Raw genomic sequence first — 14,017 nt, 5'->3', positions numbered from 1 at the left:
CTTTAAAACCTGACAGACTATTGACAAGGTTTTTCCCCTTCTATAGGAGTAGCAGCATCTATGTGGTATGATATTACTATAAAACTTGTTACCTCTTAATATGGGCCAGTATTTATCAGTAACATCCTTAATTTTAAATAAATTATTCCCATAAGTGGTGACAAACGTTAAACATTCAGAACCATCAATCTTCTTTTGTTCCCTGTACTGCAACATGTTTTGTCTTGTTTGGGTGGCTGCCTTGCTTTTAGCTTTAAAAAATCAGCACAATGACATCCCCTCTTACAAAATCTATTGCAAATATCAAATGCTTGTCAATTCCATTCTTGATCTATAAATACGTCTAACCCTTAACATCTGTAAATAGGGTATATTTTAGTAATAATGGGGGGGGGGGGTGACAGATTCATGCAGTAAAGAATTCTTACTAAAAGGCTTACAATATAAAGGTGTGTCAATAGTACCATTCAAAAATGTTGTCACTGAAACATCCAAAAAATCAATATTAAACAATTTACATTTGGCCATAAACTTAACTCCCATGTCATTATCATTGTCAGTATTCCAAAAAACCTGGTCATCATCCAAGAAATGTGTGCAGATAACCAACTCTAAACCAAACAAATTATGATCCATATCATAAACAAGCAATGCTTCAAAATAACTAACATATAAATCCCCATCACAGCACCCCTTCACTGTAAAAAGCATTTGCCACCAAAATGTATAACATTCATTTCTAACACAATAGAAACAGGGTTTAGCAGAAATTGTGAAGAATATAATTCTGTCATGTCTAACCAATATTTCACAGCTTGAATAATCCTAAATTGGGGTATAGGTGTATAAATAATATATTGGACACCTGAACGTTATTTATTAATGATAATTTATTAGTATCACATAATCTGGCCCTTACATATAACAAAAAGAGATTTTAAGTACAATTCAAAAACTAAGAAATGGGTTCAGTAAATCCCCATTCCTGAAACAGTCTACCCGGTACTGGATTAACCTGTTTATGAATTTTAGGTAGTAAATAAAACATTGACTTATAGGATATCTAACCACCAAGTGGTTTTTAACTTCAGTGGGTATAACCTAATTAGTAACTATTTCATGTAAAAAGGAATAAATACATTTTTTTTAATTATTTGTTGGGTCCAGTTTCAAATTTACATATTTATAAATCATTTAACTGTTTGTAAGCTTCCAGTGTATAGACCTTTTTACCCCATAACACATCTCCCCTCACGTTTATCAACATTTGTCACTACCACATTTTGACTCTATCATATATATATATATATATATATATATATATATATATATCTATATGAAATGTGAAGTTATGAAGCTATCCATTGTGATCATGTACATATTTTTCAGAGCACTGATGAGAAGATTAACACTATAAAGAGATGTAAGATCAGGAAGTTGGTGAGAGACAGATCAGAGTACCATAATGGGAAGGCCTATCCTGTTCCTCCTACCTCCCAGGAGTGGGGCACTAAGATATTTAACCAAGGCATAGGAATGACTGGAACTGTTTTGAATAAGGAAATCTTGGATTTAACCAAGGAAAAGTACTTTTTAGATAAGGACGACAACCCACCACAGAGGAGGTCCATGAGAATAGAGGAAAGGAATCAGACTTCAACCTACCAATGGAATGCCTCCAATCACACCAAGGCCCAACCATGGAAGAAACCAACATGGGGCCAGGACAACCAAATAAGTGTCTTGTGGCAATTTGAGGATAACCGACCCCCATGTCCTGGTTGTTGTAACCAACTCCTCTGGATATTTTAAAATTTATAATTATTCTTCATACAAAATGGATAATACCGATAGCAATTTGTTTTCAAGAGGCCCAACTTTTGTTCCAGCAAGACGTATGGATGTGGGGAACGTGTTGCTTGAATAAAAAGAATATGTCAGAAAACTTAATTTTCAGCTTATGTTTCAAGACTTAAACAGAGTTTTTGCTCCATTACATGTGTGACACCCATGCACTGGCCTAGTAATCAAGGAACCTCAATTTCCACCACTAGCACCAGTAAGGGGTGTCCACACTGGGAGGATACCAAGTACACACACAGTAAAGTACAATTTCCCTTAAGAGCACACAGAGGTCACAGTCAGTCTGGAGCTGGTTTCTCCCTTTCTCTCCAAACACTGGTACAGCTATAGAGTGGAGTCCTTAGCCAGGGTTCCAACCCAAGTCCTCCCAGCAATCCCTCTGTCCAACCAGTGCTTCATGTCCTTGCCCAGGTAGCTGACACACACACACACACACACATACACATACACACACACACACACACACACACACACACACACACACACACACACACACACACACACACACACACACACACACACACACACACACACACACACACACACACACTTTGAGATATATTTCTATACAAACACACATACACTCCTGGAGAAGGCTGGCACAGGTTCACTAGCTATGCCCCTTCTGACCAGGCTATAAGGTAGTAATCCACTGCCACCAGAACCCCTACTTATCAGCTACTATAAGGCCCTTCCCAAAGGCTGACCAATTCCAATGTGTAATATTACTGTTATACAAATAGTAAGTGTGACCATGACCAAATGTTTAAGACTATTCTAGAGTGGCTTAGTACAGTATCACCAAATACATGCAAGTACTCTTAAGAGCTTAAATTATCTATACACAAAACAGCCACAGTTGAAAGGTTTAAAATATATAATAATAAATAATAAAAATACAAGACAATACTTAGTCATTCAACACAGTGACACTAGAGAGTTCAGAGATCACAGGAAAATAGTTTAAAACAATATTGTAGGATAGGCTCACATAAATATAGAAAACAGCTAGACTAATCTGGCTATATTTTTATCTCTAAGAGAAATCACTGTTCTAGATATTACTTGCATACAGAGCAAGCAAGTGTGGGTGAGTGGATGTTCTTACTAGATCCAAGACAAGATACAAAATGCTGTTCCTTCTTTCTGAGATAGCCCTTAAATTGATAATACACAGTATTGCTGAATCATTTCAGATTACATCATTCTTGACACCTCTACTGAAGTTTCCAAGGCACACAGAACTGAAAATTTAACATATCTTTGTGATCTTGCTCCTGCCAGGAAACCGCAGCAATAAAGGACACTTCACATGTAACATCTAGTAATTATCTCTGTCATAAAACAATAGAAAGAATTTACTAGCCCAGACATCCTGTCTTTGAGCTTGAGATCAAACACAGTTGTAAAATTATTTACTTAACAGCTTTCTTCCAGCAGGGGACATAACACAGTTTTCTTACATTTGTTACACAAGCCTGTGGATCATATTAATATTTACAATGACATAGAATTATTTACAAAATTCCATCTAGCTAGGCTGGCAGCCTTTACAACGTGTGTCTAGTAAATATAACCCTACAGTACATCCAACTCTAAATACCTTTGAGTTGCTTTGAGTTAGACATCAGGAATGTTTACAATGAGAAAATGGACAAAACAAGGTTTAAATACAGTTTGTCCAAAGAGGAAGCAGACATCCTTTCTGTGATGACAAAATGTAACCTGAGGTTCATGACACCCGACAAGGGAGGTGGACTTGTGGTCATGCACAAACCAGATTATATCGAGTGGATGAGAATTTTACTTTCAGATACAACCTATGAAGTTGTTTCTATTAATGAAATGAACCATGCTTATAGATATACAAGATTTAATCTGGAGGATTTATTAATCATTGGACAAATAGATTTGTATGAATACAATTATCTTACTGTATTAAGTCCTAAAGTACCAACAATATTTGGATTGTCTAAGATCCACAAGAGTGTTAACAACCCACCCCTCTGCCCAATCATGGATGGCCGGGGATCGATTACTAATTTAATGGCTAAATTCCTTGATGTACAACTCAAAGAATTAGTATCTCAGGAATCTCACATATGCTGTGACTCATGGGATTTTTTGGCTAAAATTGACAGATTGCAATTCCAGGAGAGCCACATATTTTTGGCTATAGACATGAGGGATCTGTATACCAGCATTCCACATGATGTTGGAATGGAGTGTTTTTGGAATTTTTGGGAATGAACGGTTTCTCCCAAGGTCAAGTGAATACCTTTGAGACCGTTTTGGATATGGCGTTAAGAAACAATTTAGTTTGTTTTGAGGGTCAATTCTTTTTGCAAAACGTGGAGTTGCCATGGGGGCTGCATGTGGTGGCCAATATACTAACATAGCTATGTTATCATGGGAAAGGAAAGTGGTTTTTCAATCTGAATGGTTTAAAGGGTGTGGATTTTACACATGGTTTTTAGATGACATCCTTATTTTGTGGCAGGATGCTAGAGAAAAGATTCCAACTGTTCTAGATTTTCTTAATCAGAGCAGTAGTTGTTTCAAATTTACTAGTGAAGTGAATTCAGAATGAATTTCATACTTGGATGTTCTTTTGAACAAGGATATGAGAGCAAGAAGGTTTACCTCAAGAATATATAGGAAAAATAATTATTCAAATAATTTCTTACATTTTACAAGTTGTCATTCTTTGAGTCAAAAGACATCCATGGTGAAGGGCTAATTTGTACGTGCAGCCCGGATGATTATAGAGGAAGAGGTCTTTTATGAAGAATGTTGCAACTTGAGAGACATATTCCAAAAGTGGGGATATCCTACTCCATTTATTGAAAATATTATGACAGAAGTTATTAATAAAAGAGAGAGGAAATATTTTACACCCATTTTAGGGAGTACCTCTGATGGATTTAAGGAGCATGGAAACTCAATGGACCACGTGATGAAAATGTCTGATACAACCCAGAATGGTGACGTTTTAGAGAATCAGAAGAGTATGGATTGTACCTTCTGTCATTCATTTATCACTGTGTATAATACTGATGTGAAAGATATCAAACAAATACTGGAGAAAAACTGGAACTTGAAAAGGGATGATAAGGATTTAGTACATCACCTGGGAGATAACGAGACTTGTATATAAAACGGGCTGGAACTTAAAAAAAATCCTTGAGAAAGAGAATGGTAGGACCTCAAAGAGATGGTTGGGTAGGCAGACGTGGAGCTTGTGGTTATTGTAAATCGATGTTGATCACCAGAGAAATTATGATTAATGGGAATAGAATACAAATTTGTGGGAATTTTAATTGTAATACTTATAGAGTAATTTATGCGGCATTGTGTGATTCCTGTCAATGCTTTTATATTGGGAAAACCGAACGAAAAATTAAAGAAAGAGTGTACAAGCATTTGTACGAAATTAAAACAGGATAGGACACTAATGCTTTATTTAAGCATTTATTGGCTTATCTATCACACCAATTTAAATTCCTAATATTGGAAAGAATAGAGCGTAACCTATGAGGGGGACTCTGGTCTATAATTTTAGAAAAGCAGGAATTGTATTGGCAACTCCATTTGGGAGCAAACAATTGGCCGGGTTTAAATGGAATGTTATCTCTAGCATGTGTTTTGAAACTTAAATCACAAATGAGATAAAGACATTTTAATAAAGATGTATCTCTGTTGTTTGTGGGAGTGTTAATGATATATTATGACACAATATGATGTATATGCTGTTTATTGGTTTATTTTGGAGGCGCAGACAGTCACATAACTTGAGATTTGGCCTTTTAAACTGAGTTTTTTTAATGGAAATACACAATCTGAAGAAGTTTTCACTAAAGAGGACAAAAGCACTTATTGACATTGATTTACTTATATGGATTTGAACATTTTTAACGTGTGGTTTTATTGAGTATTTTCAGCTGAGGACCTTGCTGTTGTTGTTTCTGTTAGTTTCAAAGTTTAGGGTATTTGATATTATGTACTTTCAACTTCTGAATGCAGGTATTTCACATCTGTCATTAAGTATGACTGATCACACTACAAACATATATGCATAGTGTAGCATAATGCTCTGGCTCTTGCCAACTGAAAGAGTATAAGCAGCACAAACATTCTAAAATAGTAGTGCAAACCAATTTTGATATGTATTAAAATTGGTGTAAGTAACGTTTACAACAGTGATACAAATAATACAGCAGAGTGATACAATATCAGTGCAACAGACTCTATTTGAATGTGATCCCTGTCACTCATCCGACTCATTGTCTGAAGAGTTGTGCCAAAGTCTTGCAGTGCACACTGCCCGACCTTAGCATATTTAATGCTGTTGTGATGTTTTCTATTTACTGTTGCATCCCAAACCAAATATTTTGTACATATCCCACAAAGGTGGCCTGCAGAGTGCAGAATGAACTTAGTTTTTACATGTGTCACCCTTCAATTTAAAACAGTGACACCAATGGGATACTTAAAAATAATACAAGACATTCTGTATGTATGATTAACAATGTATGATAAGATTTTAGCAGAATACCTTTTATTGAGGTCACTCACCTCACATAGTGCATTCTGCACTAAACTTAATTATGAGTGAAACAGAAGTGGGACATATCAAGACAAAAGCAGCCGTCTTATATTTAGGAAGATACGTATTGGTCTGCTCTTACAGTAGGCACTCAGCCAACTCAAAGAAACTGTTTGCCCTCCTGCAAAAATGTAAATTTTTTTTGTTTTATATTACAATTTCAAAGTTTCAAAACTTCGATCTTATGATAATGACCATTTGCAGTTTGAAGTTTTGAAACTTCGAGCTTGTAAAATAGATCTATATATATATATATATATATATATATATATATATATATATATATATATATTAATGCCCTACCCATTAGGGTATATGTTAAACCATAAAAGTAACAAAACAAAAATGCTTAAGAAATGGAGTAGGTTTAAATGTGGAAGATGCTCTACTTAAGTTGTTCCATTTATTTTATATACTCTTTTTGTTTAAAACGTTATTTACATGTGGTATTGCAGTTTTAGTGCATTTAGCAGTATGTCATTGCAATACATTATATATTGGTAAGAGAATGGAGAGTCTGTGAACAAGTATTAGAATATTAAACAAAGGAATGTAACAAAAAAATTGGCTAGACATGTTTGTAATGAGGATTGCTCACATGACCGTATATATGAAAAACTACTTCAATATCAGAGTAGGACATTAGTCCAAATCATTGCTGGTATTTAAAGTTAAGATGCAAAACAAATTAAATGTATACACATTTTTATTTTAGTATTTAGTTTTATTTAAATATGTTAACTAATGTAGACCACTGATCCACATAAAAAACATCTTTTGGCTAGCTTGGGATACACATATGAAATGCTAAGGCAATATAAGAAACGAATGAGTGAGCAATCAATTATTAATCTGGCATGGCTATAGAGACTAACTAAGCAACATAACAAACTAACAAAGAACTTTGAAGAGAACTCAGACTATTGACATGTACAGTGTGCACAGTATATGAAATCATATGAAGGAGGAGGAGAGCAGGAACTTAAGAAAAGGAAAGGGTAGAAGGGTAGTGCAAAGTGAAGTACGAGACAGATGAAAAATATCTCTTGTATATGAAAGTGGGGCTAATAGGTTCATAGATTAGTACTAAGCTAACTTCCCTTGTGAGCCATTTTAAGCCAAGCCAATTATTCCTTGTGAGACTCAAACCCTGCACCTTGTGTTTGTAAGGCAAACACCTTAGCCATTAGGCCAATCTCCAAACCCAGGTAATACTACCCAAGTGCATTTTTAGTAGGCAACCAACTTCTTATGCATTCACTCTCTCTGTATATATTATATTTACACACACTGGTGCATTATTTCATGAGAAGACACAGGTGACTATAAAATAAATCCATAACAGCATGAGTGTGTATCCTACATCATGAATCTGTCTTATAATATGTAATTGTCTTAAAAATGCATGTAAGCCAAGTAATAACGATACACAGCCATCTTATTAAGGATAAATATTCATGCAGAAACAAATAAAGACAAAGCATCTAGCTGCACAAATAATTTAATAAAACTCGAGGGGGATCAGATAACTAGTTAAATGATCCCTCAGAACTTCAGAAACCATTTCATTATATACCTTAAAAAGCAGCAGGTAGTACATATGACGTACTCATGGCAGAACATTGTTTAGAAAATTAAAATTCTAAAAGCTTACATGAATATGAGTAAATTCATTACTTAATGTTCTTGCCCCTTTTAAGGTTATACTTTCTCGTCACATACTTGATTCTTATCTGTCCATTATTCACCTGTCCTCTGTAAATTTTTGTAACTTATGAAAAGAAAAAGAAAAATCTTTAGGTGAGGTATAGTGCCGATCATTTTGAAGTCTTCATGCTGTCTCTAGATAGTGCCATTAAATTATCAAATAGTCTAAACTCTAAACAGTTTGCACTCCCAGGCAAATCCTTATATATAGCTGGAGAAATGAATGGAAACAGAGAAGCGTTGTATGCAGGATATCTTTACAAAAGTAATATGTACTGTTCAATTTTACAAGAAAATAGAAGCATGAAATACTTCATTTCATATAGCAATTAAATTACTTTTTTTTTCTTTTGACTACATTTCTAATTATTAAATGAGAACAAATTAGTTTTACATCTACATGCACTACAATATCAAAAATGCAGATTTCTTTTGGCAGGGTGGATTGTACACTATCACAGATTTGCATAATAATCTAAGATGCTTTAAAATCAGTAAATAAAACAGAGTAGGCAGTTGCACCTCTTCAGAATTATTTGGATTTCTTACCACAGTGAACTATGGGACTCAAAACACACAATGAGCATCATTGGCCTTTTAACGCCTTAATGGCAGGGCGGGAGTTTAATTTGGAACTGGAACTATCCTCACTTTGTAGAGCTTTTTGAATGCCTCACTTTCTCCTTTACAACATACTTTTATTTATTTACTTTTTTCATAAACACCCTCTCCTTCCCAAGCTGGGAAAGCAGGTCTCTGGATACCAAATTTTATCACTCCAGCCAACTCTCCCACAGTTTGGAACTGTCTACCGAACCCTAGATCACTGCCAGCATTGGCTGGGCTCCAACCTTGGGCACAGTAATGTTAACTGTGAGAATTCAGCATTGTAACTTATGTTAAGTTGATGTAGCTTTGTTCATCTTATTGGATGTTGCTTCTTTTTTCTTTGTTTACTTACTAGTGTGCTCTTATCTTTACAGAAAACGAGACTGTATTAAGTCTAAGACCACCTCTTCAAAGACAAGCACAAGTAAACTATTTTAGAGACTTCAAAACTGAAGACCCCTGGATTAAAATTTCAGACAGTATAAAAACTCTTTCAGATTTTGCCATGAGTCAGGATGAGAATTCTCAAGACGCATTGGCTGGTTGCACTAAGAATGAAAACATAAATGATGATGAGGCAGGCTTGGAGAAGTCTTCCCTCTCCAGTGACATTACTAGTGGAAAGAAAGGACCACCAGTAGCACCTAAACCATCTTGGTATCGACAGAGTCTTAAAGGCTTAAAGAATGAAAGTCCAACAAACAATTCTGCAGGTCGACGGTTTGGTGATTTTAACAAAGAAATGTATCATAGCTTTCAACGGGCCACCAGTCAGAGAGGAGGGTCCATTAAACAAAAGATTAGTTCTTTTGAAACATTCTCTAATTATGAAACACAGGAGATAGGAAACGGAAAACCATCATCTCCTAAAAGATCCCCCTCACAAACTGAGAAGACAGATCCCTGTATCAATAAAGCAGAGCCAGTTGTCAGCACTCCAAGAAAGAGCAGTCAGATTTCTCCTGAAACCTACACTGAAAGCAACAAGCCTGAGTCCATTTCTTTATCTTCCACCAGTTGCGAAGAGTTGGACATGCCCAAACCAGCTAAACCAATACCCCGTTTATCTATGACTAGAAGAAGCAGTAGCACAGATGGGTCTTCCAGGTCAGAAGATATTAAAGCCAGATCTCGGCTCTCTATGACTAGGAGAAGCACCAGCACAGATAATGAGTCTTCAAGCTCACAAGATACAGAACCTCTAATAGTAAAACAACCCAGTCAACGTACAAGAAGTTTCCCACTCACAAGTTCATCGCCTGACATTTCCAAGACAAAGACAAATGAGAATGCAAATTTTAATAAAATCCACTCAATCAGCAGCCAATTGTCATCTGCTCTGATGCGATCAGTTGCATCACTACCATCTTCTCCTCTGGTCAGCAGTAATCCATGGAGCACACATCGGGGATCACCACAGCTATCTACTGAAGATGACATTTCACTTCAGTCATCTCCAATTACAGAAACCAGCCATTTGGACAAAGGATTTTCTCTCAGGTACACTGTACTTATATTTTTCATTAACTTTACTTGTGGATTAAAATTATGTATAGTTCAGAGTATATACTCAACATGTACAGTGATGTTACAGTTTTGAAATGAAAAGACACATACATGCTTGAGTACAGTGGTGTGCAATACTGATTCAACACTGAACACTAAAAAACAAAAACATGCACTTATAAAGTGGGGGCTGAAAACTGTTTTAAACTGGTCTAGCACTTTTCCTTCAAGCAATACATCATACGCTTCATCACAACTGACTTCAGGTTAAGTCTCTGGCATACTGTGTGACACAAAATCAGTAAACCAGTTTAATTTAGTTATTTATTTACACATTAGATTAAAAATAGTTTTTGGTGTCTACATTACAACTGTGTTTCTTTGTTTTTCACGTTTGAAACACATAGTCTAGTCAAATGAAAATGTAACCTTAACAGAATTCACACTTAACTGATATTATAATATCTGTAATTATTTCAGAAATATTTTATTTTTTTCTAGAATATCTGAATCATTACTGTATTTTTCTAAGTAATTTTCTTATGGATTTAAAGTTACACAGGATACATCCTTTCTGTGCACTTTCTGGAAGAAAATTAATCCAAGTTTTGTCTAGAAGGACATCCCTTATTTGATTTCACATGTGCCATATAGGGGATTAAGCTTTAATAAACTAGCACCAGTAAACTACAATCCATTGCCTGCGGACATCAAAAGCAAGGTAAACTATATTACTGAATTACTTAAGCAGAACCATTTAATGCCAGGGGTTTAAACATAATGGATAATCAATTTATTTAATTGGTGTCCCATACAGAAATAGAACTAAGTGCATTATCATTTATTAGTTTTAATAGGCTCTGACTCCTGAATTGTACAGAATTTCCTCTTTTATCAAAACTATCAGCAGTGCATGTCATTTTGAAACTCATTATGCTGTCTTGTACTACTTTATTTCCCCAGTGTTTTCCTTCTGTGAAACGACGTCATTCAAAACTACCAAAATGTATATTATTTCACCCACTACAAATTATTTTGATTGATCTGATTTTTATTAATTGGAACTAATTTATAATACCCATTACCAAACAGTTATACTCTTATTGGAAAATTATCTTTAACCCAGTCTACTTACCTGGTTAATAAACAAACAAAACAAATTCTAATCAAATGCTTAGAGTGTAGTGGTATCACTGGTCCCTTGGCAAGACTTAGCTATCCCTAGAATAATAAATGATAAAATCAGGTGCAATAAAAATGTCATTACTTTTCATGATATCGGGTGACAACTGCAGTTTGTATATAGTAGTTTTAATTATAACATATTTAAGAGGGATATCAAATCAGAACTGATTTTGAAAGCAACAGTTAATTAGAAAACCTGCAAGATGAATAAACAAACAAAATGCTGTCAGATGAAGTTCACTCACTCTCATCAATTAGCAAATTGTTTTCCTCATATATACTTTCTGTGATCATCTAGGGATAATACACATTAAAAGTCAGATCCATTACTAGCCATTATATCAGAAGAGGAATGAAAACCTCTTCAGCCATACCTCTTAATCTCTGCGTGTAAGACTTCTTGACAAAGCCGAAAATAATGGTGGGACAAAGGTCTAAAATCATGGACAGATTTTGAATATTGCTGTTATAAACTTAGAAAGTCGTCATAATAACTGGTTTTACATTAGCATGTACTTTCTATAGGATATGAAGTGTGAAACTCAAGTGTCTTTCATTATTTTGTGACATCAATTGTCAAAGATTTGCCAGAAAACCACACATTTTATGAGTAACAGTCCAAAAATATTAGGCAAAAATCAAGATATTCTGGAAAATTCTAAACTATTTAGATATCTGCAGCACTGTTTAAATTGTCTCCCCCAAGTCATACTATACATCAGAAGTCTGCATGATAACAGCAAACCAAACTAGTCACAACATACCAAATACCATTTAAAATTTTGTTAACCATCCACTTCCCTAACTCAAAAAAGTGCCTCCAATTAAATTGCAAGTCCAGCCAAATTAAGCTGGAAATGTGAAAAAAATATTGAGTATGCATTTCCATTGAATGATTTGTAGACAGAATATATGGTAGTATCATAAACATCCTTTCAAGCAACAATGCAAAACAGACAAGGGGGACGTGGCATGTAAAGGGAAGATATAAGGCAACTATTTGGTTGTTTTGTTTCTGATGTGTGTCACCTCTCTCTAAGGTTTGCAATACCAATAAAACCACATCCCAGCAGTACACTCCCAGAGGAAGTTAAATGCCTTCCCAGTATATTAACAGACATCTAAACCCTAAACATAACACTTCCTTCCTTCAGTGTATTTTTCTCCCTACAGAATGATCACCATTCTTCCACATAAAAAAGCATGAAACGACAATAAACAATGGTGAATATTACTTCTTTCTTTGGTTTCAATATCTACAATTTTTCTGACTTAAATATAGGTCCTGAACATCACAACCTTTTCCTTAAAGGGTTCAATTTTATATCGGCATCCCGAGCCAACATGGTGGACACCATACTTGATTTAAAATTTTTACATGTAAACTCAACTTTCATGTACTGTTTGTTGAATCTGATTCTTCTTTGAATGAGTTTAGGAGGAGGAGTTTGGCTAACCCCCCTCACTGTACTCTATCATACAAATTTTTGAGTCTTGTGAGAAGGAAATTAGAGAACTATTAAATGAAAGCAACAGGAAGAAATTTAATAATCTTTCCAAGCCTGACAGGGATATTCTAAACAGTATCATTACTGACAAGAGCATCAGGTGCATGAAACCTGATAAGAGAGTAGGATTAGTTATTATGGACTGGATGGATGACACAAGTCAAATTTGTAGATTGCTGAATGAAGAGGAGGTGTATTGTACGGTCTCTAGCAATGAGATCCAGATTGCTTACAGTGTTCTTGGATGAACTATTTTTATTTGATACAATATCTCAAGGGCTGTACAATTATCTTTTAGTGCAAAAACCCACAATTCCGAAGATTTTTGGCATCCCATTCAAATGTGTTGGATCCACCCTTACGTCCTATTGTCACTGCCAGTGGTACAGTCACAGAGCCAATAGACAAGTTCATAGAATACAAGTTCAAACACCTTGTTCAAAGTTTTCCACACATTGTCTGCAATTTCTGGAGTCTTTCAGACAAACTTCTTAAAATCGGATTGTGGAGTGAATATCTTCTTGTGATTTGTTTATACACTGTGAATAACATGAGGAAGGTCTGTTATGGTTTGGTGAAATGGTAATGCAATATTTCTCTTACACTTTTAGACACCACACTGGTTTGTGATTTCATGGAGGCTGTATTGAACAATAATTTTTTGACCTTTGATGGGGAATTTTACAAATAGCTGAAAGGCGTAGCTATGGGGGCCACATGTGCCCCCACCTTTGAAAACATCAATTTTGCTAAGATGGGAACTTATTTTTTTTTTTTACTCAAATGATTTTTATTTTGATGAAATAACACAATAATTTAATACAGTCATAGCATTCAATAACTATTTACAGTATTTACATTCAGCCTGGCAAAAAGGATTCAATAGAAACATGTGTAGTTAAATAATAAGTTACTATATAAACTATGATAGTTAGGAAGAGTTTGGTTCCATCTGTAGGATATCAATCAAATTCAAAACTTTCCTCCACGGACGATTAACTAATGGCTTAGGAAAAGTTCTTAAGTCTTTAGT

At 35.0% G+C, this 14,017-nt stretch overlaps 1 protein-coding gene across 1 annotated transcript in view; it reads left to right on the top strand.

Annotated features, from left to right (window-relative positions):
- The window catches only part of IL16 (interleukin 16), a 769,621-nt gene that overhangs the window by 616,372 nt on the left and 139,232 nt on the right, over positions 1 to 14,017 (top strand). The window contains exon 17 of the mRNA XM_044077894.1: positions 9,160 to 10,285. Within this exon, the coding sequence (XP_043933829.1) occupies positions 9,160 to 10,285 (1,126 nt within the window). The remainder of the gene's footprint in view (positions 1 to 9,159; positions 10,286 to 14,017) is intronic.

This window comes from Protopterus annectens, chromosome 7.part0 (genome assembly GCF_019279795.1).
Source record: "Protopterus annectens isolate FY-2018-M chromosome 7.part0, PAN1.0, whole genome shotgun sequence".
Classification (NCBI taxonomy): Eukaryota; Metazoa; Chordata; order Ceratodontiformes; family Protopteridae; genus Protopterus; species Protopterus annectens.
The sequence above is the reverse complement of the archived record's forward strand: the minus strand, read 5'-3'. Positions and strand labels throughout refer to the sequence as shown.